Source organism: Daphnia carinata, chromosome 10 (genome assembly GCF_022539665.2).
Source record: "Daphnia carinata strain CSIRO-1 chromosome 10, CSIRO_AGI_Dcar_HiC_V3, whole genome shotgun sequence".
Taxonomy (NCBI): Eukaryota; Metazoa; Arthropoda; class Branchiopoda; order Diplostraca; family Daphniidae; genus Daphnia; species Daphnia carinata.
Window position 1 is genome coordinate 6,442,818 of NC_081340.1, and position 23,637 is coordinate 6,466,454.

At 41.9% G+C, this 23,637-nt stretch overlaps 1 protein-coding gene, 1 long non-coding RNA gene and 1 pseudogene across 2 annotated transcripts; 2 read left to right on the forward strand and 1 right to left on the reverse strand.

Moving 5' to 3' along the window:
• The first annotated feature begins 1,749 nt into the window (after positions 1 to 1,749).
• Positions 1,750 to 20,427, forward strand: LOC130701335 (mitogen-activated protein kinase-binding protein 1-like). The gene is made up of 22 exons (XM_057523309.2): positions 1,750 to 1,963; positions 7,982 to 8,073; positions 8,929 to 9,142; positions 9,814 to 10,029; positions 10,364 to 10,546; positions 10,717 to 11,013; positions 11,121 to 11,321; positions 11,703 to 11,884; positions 12,146 to 12,299; positions 12,474 to 12,608; positions 12,735 to 12,938; positions 13,046 to 13,670; positions 13,822 to 13,925; positions 14,148 to 14,219; positions 14,444 to 14,548; positions 14,658 to 14,773; positions 14,880 to 15,104; positions 15,178 to 15,481; positions 15,773 to 15,968; positions 17,694 to 17,813; positions 18,213 to 18,373; positions 18,444 to 20,427. The coding sequence occupies exons 1-22, from the start codon at positions 1,868 to 1,870 to the stop codon at positions 19,401 to 19,403; spliced, it is 4,962 nt and encodes a 1,653-aa protein (XP_057379292.1). The 5' UTR covers positions 1,750 to 1,867; the 3' UTR covers positions 19,404 to 20,427.
• Positions 20,288 to 21,450, reverse strand: LOC130701342 (troponin C-akin-1 protein-like; annotated as a pseudogene).
• Positions 21,451 to 21,726: 276 nt separating this feature from the next.
• On the forward strand, positions 21,727 to 22,387 carry LOC130701332 (uncharacterized). The gene is made up of 3 exons (XR_009421964.1): positions 21,727 to 21,960; positions 22,031 to 22,213; positions 22,276 to 22,387. It is a non-coding gene; the product is annotated as an uncharacterized LOC130701332 (long non-coding RNA).
• Positions 22,388 to 23,637: the final 1,250 nt, after the last annotated feature.

Genomic DNA, 23,637 nt, shown 5'->3' on the forward strand with positions numbered 1-23,637 from the left:
CAATTATGATGGCGAAGAAAGAGAAAGTTCCGCACCGGGTCCTGATGGTTACATCCACTTGGTGTGTCTCTGTGTGTGTGTGTGTGTGTGTGTGTGTGTCTCCTCCCCATTGTTTGCGCGACGGATGGGAGTTTGAAATCAGAATAGGAGAAAAGTCTACAAGAGAGAACAAACCCGTCGTGTCAAGTGTTTTATCTTGATACAAAACAGCCGTTTTCTCTCTCGTTTGGGCCTCGTATATTGCCATGGCCTTGAGCGTTTTGAAATTTAATAGGTGAGACGTTTATCACCGACACCATCTTGCCACCTGGGTGTATCTTTCGGGGAATCGACCATTTGTTTTTTTGTTTTTTTGTTTTTTGAATAAGTGTTGTCAATCATCACGGTGCCTGCACTTGCACAAGCGAGGGATTATGAAAACCAGGCCCCTACGCCCACGTCCTATATTGTTGATAAGGCATCGTGATCAATTGAAAAGCGCCCCTTCACCCCATAACAGTTATTTCGTGAGCAGATGGCCATGTCTGATAAGAGCCGTGACTCTTTTGTACATCTCTCTCGCTCTTTCTCCCTTCATTCTCGCCAGGGGTTATTACCTCGTGACTGAAATTACCACAAATGAATATGAATGTCCCGGTCGTTCCTAGTAGTATACCTTGGCTCGTTTCTGCTTTCAACTTTACCTTTATTGTCTTCCTTCAATTTGCTTCCTCTGTCAGGTTAAAACAAAAAAAATGGCTGCATTTTTGTTTTTCTCTTGATTTGTTCTTTGGATTTTAAATCATTTGGAGCAGACGTATGAAAGGCACGAATGTTGAAAACCCTATGCCACACATGTACGCAATTCTGATTAGGTAGAAAGGCAGTCCCGATGTGGGGCTTCCAATTGTCTTTTGTCTACCATTTCTTTTCTTTTTTTTTCTATTTGCGCTTGGTTGCTCTTTTTTGTTCAATATCTCGTTTTTCCGATTGCAAGTTCAAGGCGTGCGAAAGAGAAACCCGTCCATCATACCAATGATATCTCTACTACCTTCATCATTATTTTTTTTTTAAACAATGCTAAAAAAAAAACGATAACAGTGGCAAACAGCAGCGTGTTTTACAAATCAGGGGGACTACTGGGTCGAGGTCAGTCGGATGTTTCCTCTTGTTTTGCAGCCGAACATCACGACCGAGAAAAATAAATAAATAAATATTCGTCCTTAATGGCTCGTGTTCTCGAACGGAAAGAGAAAGGGAAAAAACAACAAAAGGAAAAATGAAAAAAAAAAAAAAGAGAGAGAGAGAGAGAAGCCTTTTCCATTTTCTTTTTGTCTTCCCCTAGTCAGGTGCATACAGGTTCGGCGAATGAAGCTCTGTGTTCGGTGGGTGTGTTAGACACGAGTCTCTCTCTCTCTCTCTCTCTCCATCAGCGCGCTTGGGCATATGCTGTTTTCAAAAAATATTCTCCCCCCCCCGTCCGTCTACGGCCGCCCAGTCGAACGAGGTCGACTCTGTGACCACCGTCTGTGAGCGTCCAGTTTGTCCCGTGCCTGCGACCCGTTCACAGCGAACGCTTAGAGATTAAAAAAAAAAAAAAACGGTAGAGAAAAAGTCCACACGTCGGAAAACAGTTTCGTTTCGCAAAGTGATTGTTACCGTAAAACGCGATTCGGTGGCCCGCCAACGGTGTTTGCTGCTGTTGTTGTTTTCACGTTGTTTTACAGCGGCTTCAAAATATGAAGGCGATAAGCGAGTAGTGTTTTGTTTGTTTTGTTTTATTTTGCGTCGGACCTTGTTCTGTTGTTAAATTCGTCAGGACTAAAGTATTTGCATCGTAGAGTGATCGCTTATCAGAAGAGTGTAAAAAAAATACAAGGGCAGACAGATGATCCAGAAAAACGTTGTCATTAATGGGCGAGCGGCAGTACCTGGACCGAAAACAGCAGAGAATGAGGTCGCCGACAACAACATAAAGATGAGAGTAAGGCGAAAAATTAAAAAAAAAAAAAAATATTTGCGCGTGTTACGCCCTCATTGAAAATGCATTTTTGTTTTTTTATCTTTTGCATATTTGATTTCTTTCACCGTTTTGCCTTTTTCTTTCGGGGTTGGACGAGGTTTAAGAAAAACGGGAAGTCGAGAAAAGAAACGATCGATGTTGTCAACAAAAAAAAAAATAAGAAACCTTACATAACGTTTCATTCGATTCTGTTTTACACTCCACCCATGCCCTTATCTTTTTTGAAAATGGTGTGTGTCTGCGCATTCCATTTTTGGGGCTCTTTTTTTTTTTGTTGAGCCGAGCAGGTTCTTCTCTTTTCCCATTCCTACCTGTCTACCTGGACTTCTTTATCGAGAATTTGTATTTGAATATGCTGAACATGCGCGAGCGTCCCATTTTTCTTGAGCTCCACACTTGACTAGGGGACACACACACACACACAAATAAATAAACAAGCAATTGGCTTTCCAACTTGCAATGGCACCTTATCGACTTCCTGTGGATTTACCGAAGGCGGTACATAGAGAGCCGATTATTTTCGTTGATGTGTTTGTCGGTTCTCCGAACGACTTGCTGGTTTCCTTTTTCAATTGACATCTTATCACGAAAAAAAAAAAAAAAACAAAAAAAAAAAAAGAGAAAATGAAATGAAATGGCGAACTTTTATCGCTGAATGAGACAGGCTTTTTCTTTTCTTCTGCTTCTACGTCTCTCCATTATTTTCGGAGATTCGTTAATCGTGACTCGTGTTCAGTTCCACGTTGTTGCCCTCCCTTTGCGAAGTTGGCTGGAAATGGGGACATATTCCAGCCGTCGTAAGATGTCGTCATCACGATGTAAGACAAGACGAAAATTGGTTAAGAATGGGAAAAGCGAATGGGAAATGAAGATGGCCTGAATGTTTGCAACACTTAATTTTTTCGAGCTCTTTCAAAAGAAAAAGTGGGGCCAACAGGAATTGAAATACGACGAAAATAAAATGGCCTCTCTTTGTGAAATGACTTGGGCACGTCTACCGTTTGTTTTCGTCTTCTAAATTTTTTTTTTTTTTTTCTGCGCTTATTCGAATGGGCTCCGGTCGCGCCTCATTTCGTTCCAGTCGTCGCCATTTGTTTTTTAGTTACATTTAATTTAGTTTTTCTTTTTCTTTTTCTGAATTCGGCTGATTTACTGCTAGGAGGCATTGAACCAACTAATATCCTTTTCCGCCTAGTAGACTTACTTTAAACTCGCCGACTTTCTTGATTCATCGGAATCCCGATTATTCCGCCCTAAAAACTTTTTGAAAAAAAAAAAAACAAACAAAAAAACGTAATTGTTTCGGTTGTCTGAATAAAAAAAAGAATAACTTGGTATCATCACGCCTAAAAACTGGGAAGAGTATAAAAGAACCGACCATTAGATTAGTATCACTTGTTTGTCAAACTCCCCCAATTTTCTCTCGCTATGTAACAATTATGTGAGCGGAGGAATGTGGAACAAGGTGACATGCAATCACCTTCTTTTTTTTTTTTTCCACCTGTGAATGCGGGTGTGCATCCGATCGTTGTTATTGGCTTTGATGATTTGTCTAGTTGTTTGGTCGGCAGAGAGAGAGAGAGAAGGGGAGGTTGTTAGATTTCCTGCCGTCACGGTTGAGAGTGTAATTTTGGAACGCTAGAGAAACTGTGTCGCCCAAACTGAGAGACACACACACACACCGCAATAACCGCACGGACGTCTAGTCCAGGGAGCCCTATGTATTGCATTTTGAAAGAAATAACAAAACCCATTTTAGTTTTTTTTCCCAGCTTCCCTTATGCTCCGGCACGTTTCGAATTCCCCCTCTCTATCTTGTTGTTGCGCGTGTAAGTGGAGCCCGACACCCAACCTTTGATTTTCCCTTTCCTTATTGAATTTCATAACACGCTGTATTGTACATACTATTATAAGATTTTTTCTTTTGTGTCTGCTTTGTTTCGAAAAAAAAAAAAAAAAAAATCTTGCTGGTGGAACCGCCCTCCATATCCGACCAGGGGTTGCTAATAGCTTTATTGTAAGGTGTATATGATATGTTGAGTGTGATCAGTAGTCCGTTCCCATTTTTTTTTTTTTATATTTTGGTTTTGAATTTTTTTATTCGTTTTTACTTTTACCTTGTTGGAAAAAAAAATCGTCGGCTGTGCAGCACACGATTTTCTTTTTTTTTTTTTTTTTTTTTTTGTGAAATAAGAATGGCCAAAACAAACAAAAATCTGACTCACACACACACGTACATAGGGCCAGTCGTGAGGAACCGAGAGTTTCCGGGACCACGCTTTCGATGTGAAATGGCAAAATCGATTATAGCGATTGGGGTTGTGTTCATTCACGGTCTTTAATTTCGTCCTCCCCCCCCCCCTCTCTCTCTCTCTCTCTGCCGAAAATCTAAAACAAAAAAAAAACAAAAAAAAAACATTAAACAAACAAAAACAAAACAGACGGCGTCCCGAAAATTGTTCTTTCGGTTGAAACCGATTTGATTTGACCACCTCCGCTACATTTTATTTTTGTTTGTTTTTATTTTCGTCCGTTGTTTCATGTTGGCATTGCCTCGTATCACGCCACCGGCACATCATTGAATAATCTATAGCCACGTCATGATAGACAAGCGTCTATCTCTCTTATTGACTGAGCACGGGGGAAAAAAAAAATGAAACTCTGATGTTAAATCAAGCCCGTCGGTTACACACAAAGAAGCCCTTTTAACTTTACGTGCCCGCATTATTATTTTTTTCTGTAGATAATGCGAAAAAAAAAAAAAAGAAGATGGTAGCATATGGCTTGTTGCATATGTGTGTGTGTGTGTGTGAAAAGCCCCTCTCCACCTGTTGGCTGTTTTTCTACCTTACCGATCACGGGTCTGTCCCGACGTCATCTGTATGGTACCATGTTACCGTTAAGTCCCGACATCGTTCGCTTAGTCGAAAAATTTGTTGTTTTTTTTTTTTAAATTTATTCTTTGCGCCCCCTACTTTTTGTTTCAGCTCTTCCCTGCCTAGTAGAACAAGATAACGATGGTCTATTTTTCATGTTCTTTTTTAGACACAATGTTTATGAAGGTCTAATCAGCCGAGTTTTTCCGTTTTAATTTCCATTTTTATGTTCTTAAAAAAAAAAATGTTTTAAGCGAAGAAAAAGGTTTACGGTGTAACAGGGAATGTTACATTCTATTACTCAAAAAAGAAGAAGACGAAGAAGAATGGGAAAAAAATTGAAATCAGGAAAAATGACTTCCCTTTTTTGTTCTTTAACATTGTGTTGCAGCAGGTTTTTTTTGTTTTTGTCTCGACAGGTAGTGTCTACTAGACACGATGACGGAAAGCTTTCAACATTTTCTTTTGAGATGGTATTGAGGGAGAGGGGGGGAGAGAGAGAGAGAGAGAAGAGAATTTCAGGGTAGAGAGGATTGGACCCTGAAAGAATCCGTGACTGTTATTTGGTTGTGTTATTGCTTGTTTGTGTGTCCCGAACGCAAACCCACGGCGGGAGGGCGTACATCTAACCCCTTTGGCTTCGTAGGACAACGAACAGAAAAACAAATTGTAAACGTCTGATGGCCACATCTTTTTTTGGCGAATTTTTTTTTTTTTTTTCATTAATAATCCCGGATTTCTCTTTTCTTTTGTCTTATTTTTGGCTATTTTTTTTTTTTTTTTTTAAACCTGTTTTTGTTCGGTTAAGCAAATAGTTTTCTCCGCACCGTTTCATTGAACCGTAGACGTATCCATCATGATCTGTCGAGATATCGATACAATGGCTTTGTCTCTTCAGCGTCGCAGCTGCGGAGAAAATAACTCTGCGTTTGACCCAGAATATAAATGCGACTCGCTCTGATTTAATTTTTGAATTTCAAAAGGAAATTTTCACTTTGACTTGCGCTCGCCCAAACGCCACTCCTTTTTGCAACAGTTTTCTTCTCATTTTCCCTTTTTTTTTTCTTTTTTTTTTCTTGAGTGGGCGTCGACTGTTTCTGCGCTCGACTTGCCGCGCATTTGGAATACAATTTTCGTGATCGCCTAGTCGTCAAAAAAAAAAAAAAAGGAGAAAATAAAAAGGACTCCCTTTTTTGTTGTTGTTGTTGTGAAGACGCAAATGAGAACCGCAAGTCCGCAGTGGAACGAGCGCGAAGGAGAGAGTCTTCTTCGTTGCTCCTTTCGCTGTTTGAATCGAAATAAACAAACCACTGCACTCTGGTTGTAAACGAGAGAAGGGGAAAAAAAAAAAAAAAAAAAAAAAAGAATGGGTTCAACTGACTCTCTGAAAACATTTTCTAACTTTTATTGAGGAGCGTACCTGTTGCTGCGTGGCTCAGTTTATCCGGCCGGATTTTATTTTCTCTCTTTCGTTCCTCAAACATTTCATTTTTTTTTTTTTTTTTTTTTTGAACAGATAATCTAGGACGACATCGGAATGTCCTTTTGTGTGTTTTGTGTGTCCAGTAAAAAAAAAAAAGAAAACAAAAAAATTGGAACCCGAAAATAGTCTAAAATAAAAACAGACATCAGAGGCGCGGACTGCATACTTAATGTGTAATAGGTGTGTGTAGAGCATGATGATTATCGCCCTCTAAAAAAAAAAAAAGAAAGGAGAAAGAAATATTAAAAAATATATTTTAAATGTTTCTTTTTTTTTTATCACGTCATCGAGTCCCTGGGTTGACGTCTTTGAATGTCGTCCTCGTAATCCCATTGCGGTCTTCAATTGTTCTTACCTCTTGAGGTAGTAACGTGGAATTGAGATCGTGGCTTCGTCATTTTGACTCTATTCTTTTCGACAACACGTGGAGGAATGAAAATGGAAGGAGCCTTTCATATCCGGAAATGACGGTCGACTGCTCAAGCTCATCGTCCATCATTTTTGCATTGTTGTTTGAATTATTATTTTTTTTTTTTTTTAATTTTTTCTAACGAGTGTGTTAATTTAGCTCATTTCCGCAGCGAATATCCGCAACCTTAACCCGTTTCCGAGGGTAGGATCACGTTCTGTTTGATCGGCGAACGGCGGAACGCGTCGTTAGCCTCGATTTCTTTTTCTTGCTTTTTTCACAAAAAAAAAAAATTCTCTACGTCTCCCTTTTGTCGTGGCATTCGCGCCTTATGGGCTCGTTTCTTGTTCGTGAGCGCCGTCCAGAGAAAGAAAAAGAACGGGATAAAAAAAAAACGAAGAGAAATGAAGAAGAACAGAAGAATGAACAACAAAAAAAAAAAAAATAGTAAAGACGAAAGGAACGAAGAAGAGAGAAAACGGCCGACGGGACTATGTCGCTGGCCTCAGCGTGAATACCACTCACTTTGAGTTGGTGGTTCGTGCAGGTCGGTACTCCCGAAGACGTCGGGACCGTTCCATTACACAAAAGCACAACGCAAAGCGGTGTCTGTTCCGTGTTCCGACAAACGCCTTTTCCCATCCGTTTCATTTAGTTTAAGTTTGTCTTGTTGTTTTTTTTTTGTTGTTGTTGTTGACAAGTGCGTACGCTGTGTGTGTGTGTGTGTGTGTGTTTTGGTTACGGATGTGTCCAGCATGGCGCCCGTAGCCTTCTCTTCGTCCAACAATGACGAGTCGCTTCATCATCCCGTGGCCGATAAGGAAGTGGCCTGGCACGGCCAGGTGAGAAGAGACAAAAAATGGAGTGAATTAGTTCTATATTTACTCTTTATTTCTTTTCTTTTTTTTTTTTTTTCCTGTTCCTCCATGTTGGGTGTGTGTGTGTGTGTGTGTGTTGGCACCTTTGCGGGATGTGTTGTCTTTTTGACTCTTGGAAAGAAATAGGAAAAAAAAAAAAAATAAAAAAAAAAAGTCCGTGCGAAAGAGGACATACTTTTGGTTTGCGCCGTTGGGATGACCCCCCACCGGTCGCGCCCTTCCATTGTTTCTGTGTCCTTTTGTGTTTTTCCTTAAACAGTGTAATATTTCATTTTTTTCTCATGTTTCTTTCTTTTTGTCTTTTTTTTTTTGGGGGGGGGGGGGGAAACGTAGGTGAAGCTGGAACGCGTCCTCGGCTTGACCGTCACGTCAAATGCGGCTCTGGCCTGTGATCACAATACTGGAACCATCGCCTATCCTGCAGGGTATGTTACGTAGTCCACTAACGTCACCTCTCGCTCCTAGCGTGTTCACCTTCTTTATGTGAAATTTTTTTTTTTTTTTTTTTTTTTTTTTTTTGCCATTGCCAAGTTGTTGAACGATGATCCATCACGTTTTCTTCACCTATTTTATTTATTTATTTTTTTTATCCTCGTCGTTTTGATTTTGAATTGCAAACGCTTGCACCTTTCGCTTCGTTACTTTAAAGAAAAATTAATCTTTAATGGGAGGTTCGCGTGTCCGTGTCAAAGCTTTAAATCATAAAAAAAAAGAAGGAAGATTCAAAGAGAAAAACGTCGAAAATTCTTAAGCAAACAAAATATGTTTCGTGAACTAAATGGAGGCAGTCGTGAATCTTTTATAGATAGCAATAAAATGTTGGTCACTTCCATAACGTCACCTTTCAAGAGAGAGAGAGAGAAAAAAAAAAACCTTGGCGTTGCCATTAGATTTTTAGCAGTTGCTGAATCATTTGGTCATGGTTGTGTCTCTCCACTCTCTCTTTTATCTCTAAAAACTCCGGCTATGCACACATTCCCATCTCCTTGAAGGCATTTTTTCGGGTGGGTCTCTGCGTTACGTTCGCCAATGATGAATCGGCCTAGTCCGCACTGAAAAAAAAACAAAAAACTATCGTCTCTTCATCGTTGATTGATTTCGTGATGGATGACGTACGTTACGAAACGGCCCTCGTATTCCCCGTTTTCTCTTTTTTTTTCTGTGTGTTCCAGCCGCTTACTGGACTTTGAAATGTCTCACCTCGCGCCGAGTCGGTTGTGATTTTCATTAATTTTTTATTTTTTATTTTTTTTTTATTTTTTCATTTTTATTTTGGACAGATGTTCCGTGGTGTTGTTCCACCCGCGCAAGAACCGCCAAACTCACATTGTCAACCCGTCGCGGAAGACGCTAACGGCGGTGGCCTTTTCGGCTGATGGCAAATACCTAGTGACGGGCGAGTGCGGTCACCAGCCGTCCGTCCGCATCTGGGACCTGGCCGACAGGAGCCAGGTGGCCGAATTTGCTGGGCACAAGTTCGGCGTTGTATGCGCGGTACGTTCATTTTTATTTTTTATTTTTTTATTTTCTTTTCTTTTCTTTTTCCCCCCTCCTTTTTGTCGTGTTCGCGGTTCGTCCACTTAATATTTTTACTAGGGAGACTTTGCTCTATTATTCGTGGAAAAAAAAACAAACTAATTTTAAAAGGCAAAAAGAATTTTGGTTTTTAGATTAATTCGGTTCAGCGATGCGGCGTCAAGTCACGGGAAAAAAAAAGAAACAAAAAAAAAAATCTGATTTAACTGTGAATGGATTTTTACCTGCTATATCGGGACCTGCAAAGTAATAATAATAACGTGGCGCCTCTCGGCCCGCAATCAAAAGAGCTGAAGCCATTCTTATCCTTTAGACATTCCGATGTCAAACTTGTTCCTTTTTTTTTTTTTTTTTTTTTTTTTTTATGTATAAAGGTGTTGCGCTAACACACCGGTCCCCCCCCCCCCCCTTTTTTTTTTTAATTGGGCAAACATTCTTTCGAGCTCTTTGAGTTCTTGATGAATTTTATTTTGACAGTGTCTCCTCTTTTTTTTTTTTTTTTTTTTTGTTGTTGTTGTTTTGTTTTGTGCTATATTTTTTTTTTTTTTTTTGTGTTTGTTTGGGTTGTTTTTAATTGTTTTGGTTTCTTTTGTCTGGTGGGGTTTGATGTTTCCGCACGAAATGTTTAGGCTTTTTCGCCGAACCACAAGTACGTGGTGTCGGTCGGATCGCAGCACGACATGATCGTCAACGTGTGGGACTGGCGAAGCGGCGTCAAAGTGGCCTCAAACAAAGTGTCGTCCAAGGTGAAGGCCGTTTCCTTCGCCGAAAACGGATCCTATTTCGTGACGGTGGGCAATCGGCACGTCAAATTTTGGTACCTGGAATATTCCCGTTCGGCCAAGGTTCGCATCGCTTCCTTTTTTTTTTATTTATTTCTTTTTATTTCTTTTTTTTTCTTTTTTTTTTTTTTTTTTTTTTTCATATTCACGATTTTAATAGTCATGTTCGTTCTACCTGTTTTGTAACATCATTCCCTCTTTGATTTCGCTATCTCGATTGATTGATGCTAATGGTCACGCTCTTTTCCAATTCTTGTTTTTTTCTTTTTTTTTTCTCTTTTATTTTTTATTGTTCATCTCATCCCGGCTGGACGGGATTTGTTTTCCTCCCATCATCCAAAAACTCGGGGCAAAATAACGTGTGTGCGTGTGTGTGCGTGTGTGTGGGTTTTTGCAGTATAAGGAGCCTGTGCCGTTGATGGGCCGTTCGGCCATATTGGGCGAACAGCGCAACAACTATTTCTGCGACGTCGGATGCGGTCGAGGCGAGATGGGAGACTCGACGTACGCCATTACCAAGACGGGACTCCTCTGTGAATTCAACAACCGTCGGCTGCTGGACAAATGGGTCGAATTGAGGGTAAAAGAAACGAAGCAAACTGTTTCACCGTTATGTCGTGACCACCTTTTCCCTTTGTGATTGATGATATCTGTGTGTTTCATCTCATCTCATCCCATTTTTTTTTTTTTTTTTTTTCTTTTATTTATTTATTTCATTTGTTTTATTATTGAACCGTTGGTTGCGTGTAGACGTCAAGTGCCAATTGTTTAGTGGTGGGCGAGCAGCACATCTTTGTCGGCTGCGCTGACGGCATCGTCCGCTGTTTCAGTCCGTTCACGCTGCAGTTTGTGACGACCCTGCCGAGGACGCACTACCTCGGCGTCGACGTGGCCAAAGGTCTCTCCATCAGTCACATGGCCTCGCATCCGGCCAATGCCAAATATCCGGACACGGTGGCGCTCACCTATGACGAGACAAACCACAAGGTGGCTTGCGTCTACAGCGATCGCAGCCTCTATTTGTGGGACGTCACCGATATCCGCAAGGTACCATATTTATGTCCATTTTTTTTTTGTTTTGTTTTTTTGTTCTTCTCTTGTCTGCTGGGTCAATCGTTTTTTTTTTTTTTTTTTTTTTTTTTTCTTTATGATAGGTTGGCAAATCGCATTCGTTTTTGTACCACGCTGCGTGCATCTGGGGCGTCGAGTCGTACCCCTCGTCCAAAGAAGGCATGAAGGGCGTTCTGCCCACTGGCTCGTTCGTGACCTGCTCCAGCGACGATACCATCCGCGTCTGGAATCTCGACCCCAACATGGGCACCAACACCATCTACCGGCGCAACATTTACAGCAACGTGAGTGTTTGAAAAAGGAAAAGACGATTCTTATTAACAATAACAAATGGCTCAGACCAAGTTTAGACTGGAAGATGGCAAAGATGGCAGGGGTGTTTAGACTTAACGTTAAGCTTCGCATGAATGTTATCTCTGGCAGACTATCATGCTGCCAAATGAAATACGAGATGGGATTATTCAATCCTTAACCTACTTAGTTTTTATGTCTCACTTGTATACGTCAAACGAGAGTCGAAAGTCCAAGGGCTTCGCACGGTTTTTTAAAAGAGACAACAACAAAAAAGAAATAAGCGTGTGTGCGTTCAACGTGTAATTTCTCATTCTTTTATTTGTTTCTTTCGTAAAAAAAAAAAAAAAAAAAAAAAAAAAAATAAAATAAAGGATCTACTCAAGACCTTGTACGTGGATCAAGACTTGGCCTTCCTGAAGGATCAAGATCTGGCGGCAGGCGGATCGGCCGACAAAACCGATTCGACTTATGACGCCCGCAACGGAGTCCGATGTATCCGGATCAGTCCGGATGGCAAACACCTGGCTTCGGGTGACCGAGCCGGTAACATTCGGTAAGTCCTTTGTTTATCACGTGGGAAAACGAGCGGATATTTTTTTTTTTTTGTTTTTTTGTTTTTTTTTTTTTTTTGCTTCTTTCATTTCATCCAACGTGCGTATTTTGTACAGCTGTAACGGATTTCCGTAATTACGCGCTGCGGTGATCCGATGAATTGTTAAGGGAAAAGACACTTTGTATAATTGCGCCTCCCTTCTTTTTTTTTTTTTTTTTTTTTTTTTCTATGTCTTTCGTGACCTTTACACGATTTCATTAGGATTCACGACATGCAATTCATGGATCAACTCTACAAAATCGAAGCCCACGACGCAGAAGTGTTGAGCTTGGAATATTCACGACCCGAATCGGGCTTGAGACTTTTGGCTTCCGCTTCGCGCGATCGTCTCATTCACATCTTTAGCGTCGATCAGGTAAAATAGATAACAAAAGAAAAAAAAAAAAACCACTTGCCGTGAAGAAGAAGAAGAAGAAGATAAAGAAATAAGAACACAACGGATGTTACCGCTAGTAGCGCCGCTCTTTGATGTACTCGTTCTATTTAATCGGATCGTTTGTGTCTCTCTTTTTCCGCCCCGTTACGACAGGGCTACAGTTTCGTCCAGACGCTGGACGACCATTCATCGTCGATCACTTCTGTGCGTTTCGTTTTGAGTCATGGACTCTTTCAGATGGTCTCTTGCGGTGCCGACAAGTCGCTCATATTCCGCCAGCTGCAACAAGTAACACTGTTTTCATTCTTCTTTTTGTTCAAATAATGGCTCTTCAATAATGCAAAGTCGTAAAAAAAAAGAAAAAAAAAAAAAAAGAAATACAAATAAAAACGATGACTATCTATTTTGGAACAGGCGAATGGCAACAGCCAGGTGCAGTTTGCCCGAGGACACAATATCGTTGGAAAGACTACCTTTTATGATATGGAATCGGACCAGAGCCAGAAACACATTTTGACGGCCTGCCAGGATCGCAGCGTGCGCGTCTACAACACCTCGACGGGCAAACACAGCAAAACGTTTAAAGGATCGACCAGCGACGACGGAACTCTTATCAAAGTATTTCTTCTTTTTTTTTTTTTCTTTTTTTTTTTTTTGAAAAGAAATTGGATGGTTTAAAAAGAAAGGTCGGATAATCTAATTTGTTTTGTTTTTTTTGCCAATAGCTCTGCCTGGACAACAGCGGACTTTACGTCGCCACTAGTTGCACGGACAAAACACTGGCCGTGTACGATTACTACTCGGGTGAATGCATGGCTACCATGTACGGCCATTCGGAGCTTGTAACCGGATTACGCTTTACCAACGACGGCAAACACCTCGTCAGCGTGTCTGGCGACGGCTGCGTCTTCATCTGGAAATTGCCGCACGATATGACGGTGACGGTCCAAGCCCGACTTGCCCAGCAGACGGCTAGAGCGGCCAAGGAGAGCCGGCGTGCCACGTACAACGCTCACGGAGGCAGCGGAAGTGGTGGGCCACTTTCACCGGAACTGAAAACCGACAATGAAGAGTTCGGCTCTCCGCCACCGGAACTGTTCGATCCCAACGCCAACGCTCATCAGCAGGGGATGGAAGAGGATTATCGCTTCAGCGTCGGCCAGCTGCCGCACTGGGCCAAGAAGCAAATCGGTGAAAACAATCCGGCCAAGCCAGGAAGCAATGCCAAAGGAGGAGTCGACTTGCCGAAAGGTCGCTGGGCCCAGCGGATGGACACGACCAACGCATCCGGCATCACCGTCAAATCCTTTTACCAAGGCGACAGTGTCATTCCCTTTCCTCCATCTCAGAGTGAGTTTTCTTTTTTTTTTTTTGTTTTTTTTTGTTTTAAATAAATTTCATCCGTTCGTCTAAGAAATAAAAGTCACAATTTCTGGTTGGCAACTGGCTGGAACTAAAACGTGGATTTTATTAATTTTTTTTTTTGGGCTTATCTGCGCAGTGGAAAAGGGAAACCTGGCCGACTCCGACGGTTCCAAGGACAGTTCGCTGGAGAGTAACGAATTCCGCAGCTACGGCCGTAACGATGGAACGTTTCTTAAGGAGGTAAAAGGAGACTATTGTTTGACGTTCCGCTTTTATTATTTTTTGTATTTTTTGTGGGGCGTACGTGAGTGTTATCGTAACCTGAATTACTGGCTAGAGTCGTAACCTGCTTGTCCTTGTTTTTGATATGCCTGCCGTTCTCGATGAATGGGTAGCGTTCTCGGTTTGCTAATCCTGTAGGCTTCGTTTCTCATCTCTTTTTGTCTGTATTCATGACTTCAGAACGGGCCTGACGAATTTGTCCCTTGTCCCGCGAGCCTTGATGAAATTGAGCGCGCTTCTCTCGCTTTCCAGGTACAAACTTATACGCCTGACAGCTTAGCTCTATTTTCGTAATGTGTAGAATTAATTTAGTTAGGAGAAAAAAAAAAAAAAAAAAAAACCTGGAACTTTTTCTTTCTTTCTTTTTTTTTTTTTTTTTTTTATCCTCGTCCCCTTCCCATATTTATCAGATACGATCCCCTTATCATTACTTATCAGATAACGTAAGATTAACACTAATAAAATTTATGAAAAAGATCCCGACGTCGAAAATCACGCGACGAGGTGGCGAAAGTTCTGCAGAAAGCGGACGTGGGCGAACGCTGACGGACGATAGCAGCGCCAGCAGTTTAAAAATGGAGGTACATTTCTTAGAAAATATGAATAGATCTAATATGGAAAAAGAATAAATAAATGAATCAAAAAAAAAAAAGAAAGAAAAAGCGTGTACTAATCTTTTTGTGATTCAAGGATTTCGAGGGCACCGAGCACGATGGTGATGTCGAGGATTATTCGGACAACGAGTCAACCGAGCCCGAACAAACGGAAAAGCTTATGTATTATCCTCAAAACGAGGAGACTAGCAGGTACTTTTGATTGATTTTAGTCCTAAAAAAAAAAAAAAATAGAACATATTTTTTTTTTTGGTTTAAATTTATTATTTGGGGTATCTCACTTTCCTTGTTCGCGTAGTGATTACACCGTCAACGCCATGGATGTGGAAGAATTGCGTCGATCGCAGCGCCGCATGAAGAAACCGCGATCGACCGCCTCTGAGCTCGGTATGGGTTATTTGAACCCGCCGAGTAGCACCGTGTCCGTCTCGGGATCCCAAGATTCTGACGAAGACGATGACGAGGTGTCCACTCCTAGCGGCGAGCTTGCCGAGAGAAATCTACTTTCTCTTCTGTCCGTTAGGTACAGTACTTAATTTTTACCCCGGAAATTTGATTTTGAATGTAATGCATTCTTTCGTGTTTTGTTTTGACAGTTCTGAAAGTCTGGATCGAGTTGGCCGTCGCGAGACTTACCTGAAAAACAATTTCGAGTCGCTTGGAGAGCAAAACGATAACCAAAACAACTTGGATATGACGGTCGTCTCTGCCGAGACGGAGGACGTTTCCTCGCTCAACAAGACGAATATGAGCAGTTTGACTTCGAAATTTTTGACGAAAACCAACAGCAACGCGGACATGATCAGCGCATTAAAGGCGACCCAGCGTGATCCGGAGGCCGTCCGAAAGCGCGAAGAACTTCAACGCAGAATCGAGGAGACGCGGCGCAAGTTGCAAAGCGTACGCGTAACAAATCCAATTACTCTAAACAATTCATTTCGTATTTTTAAAGTCTATATTACGTCTGATTTGACGCCGCAAATTCCATTAACGATAACCAACAAATGTGTTAACGATTCACCACCTTAACAGCCAAAATGCACGCGCGCGCCATTTGCTATCGACTCACAATAGGATTTGTGAAAGACGGGGTGGCTTGTGCCGTTTTGTTGTTCTTGACCATGCCATTCTATGTTTTCTTTCTTCTATTTTGTTTTTTTGTTTTTTTTTTGTTTTTTTTTACTTGATTAGATTGGTTACAAGTCCAACTTAAGGAACAGTCAGAGTATCACCGATCTTCGAGAAAGTGGACCTGCCTCGCTGACGGCCTCGCCAACTCCGAACGTGACGTCATCGGCCGCCGGGTTGGGAGGCGCTGGAATGTTGGACTCGTCGTCGTCGTCGTCGTCGATGGGTGGCCGCACTTGGGGATCGGCCAAGGATCGAGGTAAGCTACGTCTGCTGCAGTCGCACCATCTCTTCCGCTCGCTAGACGTCACCACCGTTTCAAGCGCTACTAACCCACCTGTCCAAGTTGCCCGTTTGACCGATTTCCCCTCGCCTAACGCACCGATATCCCAGCGGTGGAGCGAACCCGCCGCCGCTTACCATTCACTGCCGCACCCAAGCTTGTGGTCGACGGCCATGGAAGACGACGAGGCCAGTCTCAGTTGCGACTCGCTCGATCCGTCCTCGACTCGCGCCGCAAACCACGTTCCTAGGGCCTCTTCCCCAAGCCCTCCACCGTGCCCGACTCCTCGTAAGCGATGGCAAAGTCCAGCCCCGACGTCGCGCCCCGATCATTTGCTGCAATCTGTCGAGCCACTTGATTTTTTAAATGTCCAGCATCATCAACGGCGACAGGAAGAAGAAGAGTTTCATCCGCGTTTCGTCAGTTGGGAGCTTCCGTTCAATTCGCAGCGCTCTGGCCACTGCAAGCTGGCCAAACCCTGGGTCAGAGTTCAGCCTCGAATGCGATCCGAAGTCAACCCACCTGCTGCTCACAAATGCGATTTGAAAGCGCATCGTCGTTGCAAGCAGCGATCTCGCCCGTCCAGCCGGGAAAGGACTCCCGCGCACGATGGAGGAAGTGTCGGCAGCGGACCGGATTCTGTCCCACCGGATGCGGCCAATCGTCCCAATGCCAAATCGAAATGGACGCGCCGCGTAGGCGTTCAGCAGCTACTGCCGTCTAAAACGCGCTTCTCGTCCTCGTCCTCTTCCTCGCTGGACATCAGAGCCGATGCCCAATGTGGGCGAGGTACTCGATCGTACACTGATTGCATGATTTTCCCAATGCAAACACAGTAAAAAAAAAAAAAAAAAAAAAAAAAAAAAAACCAAACAAAATGGCGTTGAGAGGGGAATGAACCTGGAATTACGCAAAAAGAATGAATTTTTTTTTATTTTTTTTTTTTAAATTTACCTTCGGGGCAAATCAGGGCCGGTCTTCTGTTGGAATGATAATCGACGTTCTTTGTCAGCCCCGTTTTACTTTTATTTGAGCTGTTGCACTGGCCGAATTTAATTATTTTGGTTATCATTAATGTCAGGCAATGTTTTTAACTAACGCACTAGTCACCCACTGTCACGTTTTGAGTACGAATGTACCTAAGTAGCACTGATCTCTGAATCGCACCACTCCTAACTGTCCAATCCCAAACACGCGAAGCCCATCTCACTTATCGGAAGCACGCTCTTTCAAACCATCATCTCCTGTTTTTTTTTGTTTGTTTTTTTTTCGCCCTCGTTCTCTCTTCCATCGGTCAAACAGCTACTTGGATCGCATGCCCCATTCACAATCGCTTATTCATTGCCAATTTTGGCAATCGTATTCGAGTAGCTTCCGGCCTCGCTGGGTTTTAATGTGCCGGCCTCGTAATGGCCGATACGAAACATGCCTGCCGCACCCACTTGCATTGCACCCATCGTAACTCATCTAATTATGGCTGATGATTTTAAGCTTTTTCTGGTGCTTTATCGTGTTTGTTTTTTTGTTTTTTTTGCGTCTTATTTTGATGTGCATGTTTTGGTTACGCCAATTCAACATTTTGACAATTTTTTTTTTTTTATCTTTTTGTTCGGTTTTTTTTTGGGGGGGGGATTGTCCAACTGCTTTTTCTGTCTTGCCTTTTGGTTGGTGCCCGCCGCTTCGTGTTCTTTCGTCGACCAGTTGCCAACGATGGGGAAGCTGATGGTGAGAACGGCAACGGTGGTCTGCGTCGGGCCTGCTCGTTGAGCGACCTCTCGAAGCCTTCGCCACGTAGACTCTTGCCCTCTCCACCCAACAATGGTATATACTGTCGATTCAGTTTTTTCTTTTTGTTTGTATCTTTCCTTCTTTAGTATTATTATTATTATTATTTTAGCTTTTCGCGTTTTTCTTAGATTTTTTTTGTGTTTTTTTTTGTTTTTTTTTGGTTAAAATTGAATTGGTGAGAAAAGAAAAGAAGTGTTACGGTCTCGTGGAAACATCTGGAGTTTTGTGTAGTGTCGTTTTTTTCTCTTCTTTCTTTTCCTGAATACTTTGTGTCTGCTTTGGCGTGTCGCAGAGTCCAGTCGGCCGACTTTGAATTGTTTGATGCCAGTCGATAACTGAAAGGCTTCCCGACAACTGTCCTTTTTTTTTCTTTTTTAAACTCTCTAAATAGATTTCTTTTGTCATTCGCTTGTTTTTGTTTTGCTTCACCAGTGTCGGGGAAAGTGTCGCGACCAATGGCCACCACTCCACAGGCCCAGCCACAACCTCAGAAAGCCAGGCAGTTTGTTCAAACTCAGCCTGTCAAGCGGACGTCCCTCAGACCCGTGTCGGCCGATCTGACTCGTAGCTCTTCTATGGGATTTCTCAATCAGGTGAGAAGAGCTTTGTCTTATTTGAAAAGCGATGTGAATAACTAATTGATTTGCTTTCGATTCCGATCAGGCCAACGATTCCGACAGTGAACTCAAGCGACCGCAATCGAGCGCATCTGGTTCGACCAGTCACATCCATTCCAATCGTGCAAACCTAACAGTCGCTTCTGGCGTTTCGAAATCGCCTTCGTTTGGGTCCATTTCGCGGCCGTTGTCTAACCAGTCGGCCATGCGACCGACCATCAGCTCGGCCAACAAAGTGGCCGCCTCTGGGGTTGGCAAAGTCGGTCCAGGTGGAGGCGGCAACGCGGGCACTCCGATGAAATCATTGCAACCCGTTCGCCGCATTTCTTCAGCCGTGTCAACTGGCGACATCCAACAGGCGTTGCATGACTCATCCAGCTCGGAGGATACTGGCGCAACCGAGCCAAAAACCAACGTCAAGGCTAGGGTGATGAGCTTCGAGAAAACGGTGGGCGGACGCAACGAGAAAGCCCGTTCGCTTCTTCTCACTCCGCCTGCCAAGACCAATCCGGCCCGCCGCAGTCTTTTCAACAGTCCAGTCACACCTACGTCATCTACTTCGGGCATTGGCGCACCCCGATCGGTACCGGCCACTACCCTCGCCGAAAGCGGCCATCAACATGATGCCAACAAAGTGCTGTCACGGGCCTCGTGCGAATTGGCTATCGAGGCCATGAAAGCGTCGACCGAACAGCTCCTGCTTTTACAGCGCCGATTGGCGGGCGGGACTGGATCATCGGAAGGTTCCGAATCGAATCTGTCTGATCGAGAACGCGCCGAATTGCTTCAATTGCTCTCCACGGCTTCTGTGCCCATAATCCAAAGTCTGAAAACACTGCAATTTCCGCCAGCGGGCATCGAGCTGGACCGGCTGGCCAATGCAACGTCGCCGCAACCGAGCGAAAACAACCCGTTAATGGTCCAAATGATGCAGCAGTACTCTGATATGCTGCTCTCGATGATTCACCAAAGGATGGGCGTACCAGCTCCACCTTCTCCTAGATAGTTCCCGAGTCTCAACAGCCATAGAAGAGAAAAGAAATGAAAAGAAAAAGACGCCCTTAATAGCTGTAATCCAGTCAGGCGTTGTTAATTGCCACACATCACGAGATGTATATTCCTGAACGAGAAATCCTTCAATGACCCCCTTCCCTCTCCCTTCTTCGCTGTATTCTCAGTTGCTAAACGGAAGTTAGAGGCCATGTAAAAGGGTCCGCCAGTCGAGCTCTCTTTCCCTCTTTTTTTTTTTTTTTCCTTTCTCTTTTGGAAGCCCCGTCCATCTTATATACGATGTGCGAAGCCGTCGGTGCCATTTCCGTCATTCTCTACTTCCGTGTTTGAATATTTTTTTTTTTTTCACAATCTTTTAAACTCTCCAACAGGGTTTCATTGTCTGAAATAATCCATCAACTCCAGTTATTGTACCATTGCGGCGGGAACGGTAACATTCCTGTCTCTTTTTGGTTCCGTCGATTAACGTGTTATTTGCGATATTTAGTAAGGGCTTCTATGGTTTATTTGCCAATCAAATTTTTTTTTTTTACATACAAAAAGACTGAGACTAATTAACTACAACATTTCCATTCATTCCAACCCAATCGCTTTCGACGCGGTCAAATTTTCAAATCGGTCAGAAATTTTTCAATCATTTTTTGTTTGTTTTTTAAGATTATCACGAAGTACGATGCAGCGCGTAGAATAAGCCACCCCCCATCCCCTCAGCACTGTACATTATATCTGTAACATAGTTATTAAAAGAAATGAAAGGAAATGGAGGAGTTTCCGTGCCATATTGAGACGTTGGAGGCCACTTCATATTCCGTCAATGTCTCACTATTCGATTGGCATGTTGGAAACCGTCTGCATCCACCATGAGCCAAGCCTTTTCTGGGAAATTAAGTTGCCCTATGATGCATGATTTTCTTCTGTAGACCATACTTCCATCAGTAAAAGTTCCAGGTTCAACATTTTTTCGGCATTGCATTGCTAACAAAATGAGCGAAATAAACATACTTTGAAAATTGTAAAAATGAGTCTGTTTACATTTGTGCATCTTTGCATTTGTCGTCATCTGGTTTAGTTAGGTCATCATTGTGAAACAGCTTGCAATTGTGGTAAGTTTATTGTCAATGTCATTTATTTGCTAATTTCAGTTTTGAGTCACAAATGTAACTTACCACATATTGCTTCTTATGTTTGCCTTCAGTAAAATAGGATTCGTAAAATTCAAGTTCAAGCACTTCTGACTTGTACTTTAAAAGCTGATAAACACATCCTTCAACAATGTTGCCATCAGCAGTTTCCAAACTCTGCACTTGACAGACAAACAAAGAAGAACGGTTCTCAAGTTTGTCTCAATTTGGCATGGTTTCTTCATCAACCTCAAACAGCTCTCTTCATTCTCTGCACAAAACCAAGGGTAACATTTAGACAATTTTTATTGATACTAATACTATCGATTTTATTAATACAAAGCCAGATCCAGGTTTCTCGATAGCAAATGGAATGTTGTATTTTGCAGCTATAACCAACGGGAATTGTCTCACAACAAGTAGCTTCTGTGATTGATTTTGCACTTGATAAGTAAGGGTGATCTGGTTGGTTCTTTTCAAAGCTATGTAAACGAAAACTGTGTACGACTGATCCATGATTTCCTGAAAGGGATTCCGTCAGAAAATTCTACCACAGTTATGACCTTTACAGCTAGAAATGTAATCGACATTTGTGAATTCTATCTGAAATACTTGCCTATCTTCTTTTAAATGTGCAACACTGCAAAGTTGCATGCAACTGTCAGACGTCAATCAAATGAAATAAATCGCCCTGTCTCGGTTACAGTCGTACCTTTTCGCACTGTGTGTAGTTAAAATGCTTAGAATATGCTTAGAATAGTAGGAACGTCATTTGACCCCCTTTTATTAACAACCCTTGTACTCTGATTTATTATTGTTTCCAGTATTTTAATAAGGAATTTGCACTGCCATCTACTGGCTACGCGTAATTACTATGGCAACCCGTTTTACGCAAAAAAAAAAAAATTTCGCAAAAGAGAAAAAAAAAATCACACTTTTTTCTTTTTTTCCGACACGTAGCCATCTACCGCTCAGACTCGTTATTACTGGCGTAGGCAATTTCAGTCCATTGGATGCCATTCGCAGTTAGTTCAGTAGCGTGGATGGAGAATAACGCGTGGTTGGAGGAACAATTGAAAAATGGATAAGATAATACAACAAAAGGATGGTAAGTATAAACATTATTATATTGGTTTTCAATTATTAATTATTTTTTATTAGATCAAATTATGAAGCTGCAGGCCCATTTATTGGAACAACACAAAATATTAGATAACAGCAAAGCTAAGGATGGTAAGGCCTAATACGTAATGATTCTATTTATTTGCTTTTATTCATTTGTGTTTTGTAGCTCAAATTTTGAGTCTACAAGCTCAGCTAGGGGAAAAGAACAAATTGGAACGGAACAGTTTCCAAACAGTGAAGGAGGTTTTTCCAAACTCATCCCTAACTGAACATGAGGATGAATTGGCATTAGGTGAACACAGTCAGGTACCTAAACTTTTCAAATAAGAATTCAAAATAAGTATAGAATTTTAAAAAACAATTATTTATTGTTTAGTTATTCAGTCTACCACCTGACAGTGTGTTAAAGTTAAATTCTGTTAGTGCTGCACTAAAAGAATTGTTAGTAATAAGTCCATGCAGCAAAGGAAGTGAACAATTGTGGGACCGTATTTGGGCTGAAAATGGGTGTGGTACGTAAACCCAGAAATAGCATGTGTTCAACATAAACATGAATTAGGTACTTTTCGGTTTTTTGTCTATCGAAAAAGTATTTTTAATGCTATTATTTTGCATTCACAGAATTTTAGCAGGGGATCAAGTCAAGTCTGGAAGTGTTACAGGATGGAAGAGTGAGCCTACAGTTGAAAAACACTGAAATTGCATTACCATTAAGGTATGAGGTAAAGTAATAGAGTATGCAAATTGTCTAATGAGAAGTACCATCTTGTGTGAATGAATCCTGTGTAACAGCAATCCTTTATAGTTCTGTCACAGCTAGAAGCCTCAAATAATTCTGCTTCTCTTGCTAAATAACAACTTGTCCTTTACGTTCAGAGTGTTGGTGAAGCTGGGTACTTAAATGGCTCTAAAGATGTTTCATTTCGTTGGCATTGCAGCGATGAACATCATACATGGACTTTTTAGGTATGAAAGGAATTTTCTTGAAAATTTTTTGAATTTATGACAAAGCATTTCTCCTGCTTTTTGCCAACCATGTCTAATCTAAAAAAAAATTATCCAATAGGAAAGGATTTTCAGCATACTGGGAACACAACTATCAACAATGCAACATTCTAGGGGTGCTATTTTATCATTCAAGAGCCTTATACAATGATTTTCATCTGCAATTTGTATGGCCTTTCCCAAGCTTCTGCCAGAAGTTGAATCTATGAGTCATGTAAGTCACATGAGCAACAATTGAGATGCTTAATGGTGTTGTTTTTCTTTTCTCAGCATAGGTTAAAAGTAACATTGGATCTGAAAAGATTCTTGGTTGGGGCAAGACACTGAATAAATTGTAATGATTGAATGGATGACATGACATTTCTATACTTAATTTGGATTCCCGAGACGGTATTTTATATTTAAAAAATTGAAGTGCATATCTGGGCTCCCTTCCTTTCCGTAGCCCCGTTTCCCCTTGACTCGTAATAAGCCCGTAGGGGGTCATGCCCCTACTGTACGGTATATATAAAAACAACATATACCGAGGTTTGGAGGGCTCTGGCCGGAAAGGGGACGTGGGGTGCCGTTTAGTCCGATGATGTGTTCACGGAGGGCGATGTGGCTACCCACAAATCCGAACTAAAGGTTAATCGCTCCTGTAAAAATGTTCCAAATCTTCGGCTCTTCTTCCGGCTTCTCTTAGCCAATCACCGGGTAATCTCCCCGGTGGGTCAACAAGGCAGTGTCTCCCCCTGCCTGGGTTGACGGCAACTTTTGAAAGGGCTATTGTGCCTTTTTAAAGTTGCAAAAATAATTGTAAAGTGCAGAGAATTGTCAATAAAATTTTTTTTATAAAATATTTTTTGCAAAATTTTTTTCTTTCATTGTCTGCGTTCACACATTACATCAACTTTTTTTTTTGCTTTGCTTTATTTGTTTTTGTCACCTTTGATAGTAAGCATTGTTTCCATTGGTTTATCGTTTATCTGTAAGTAT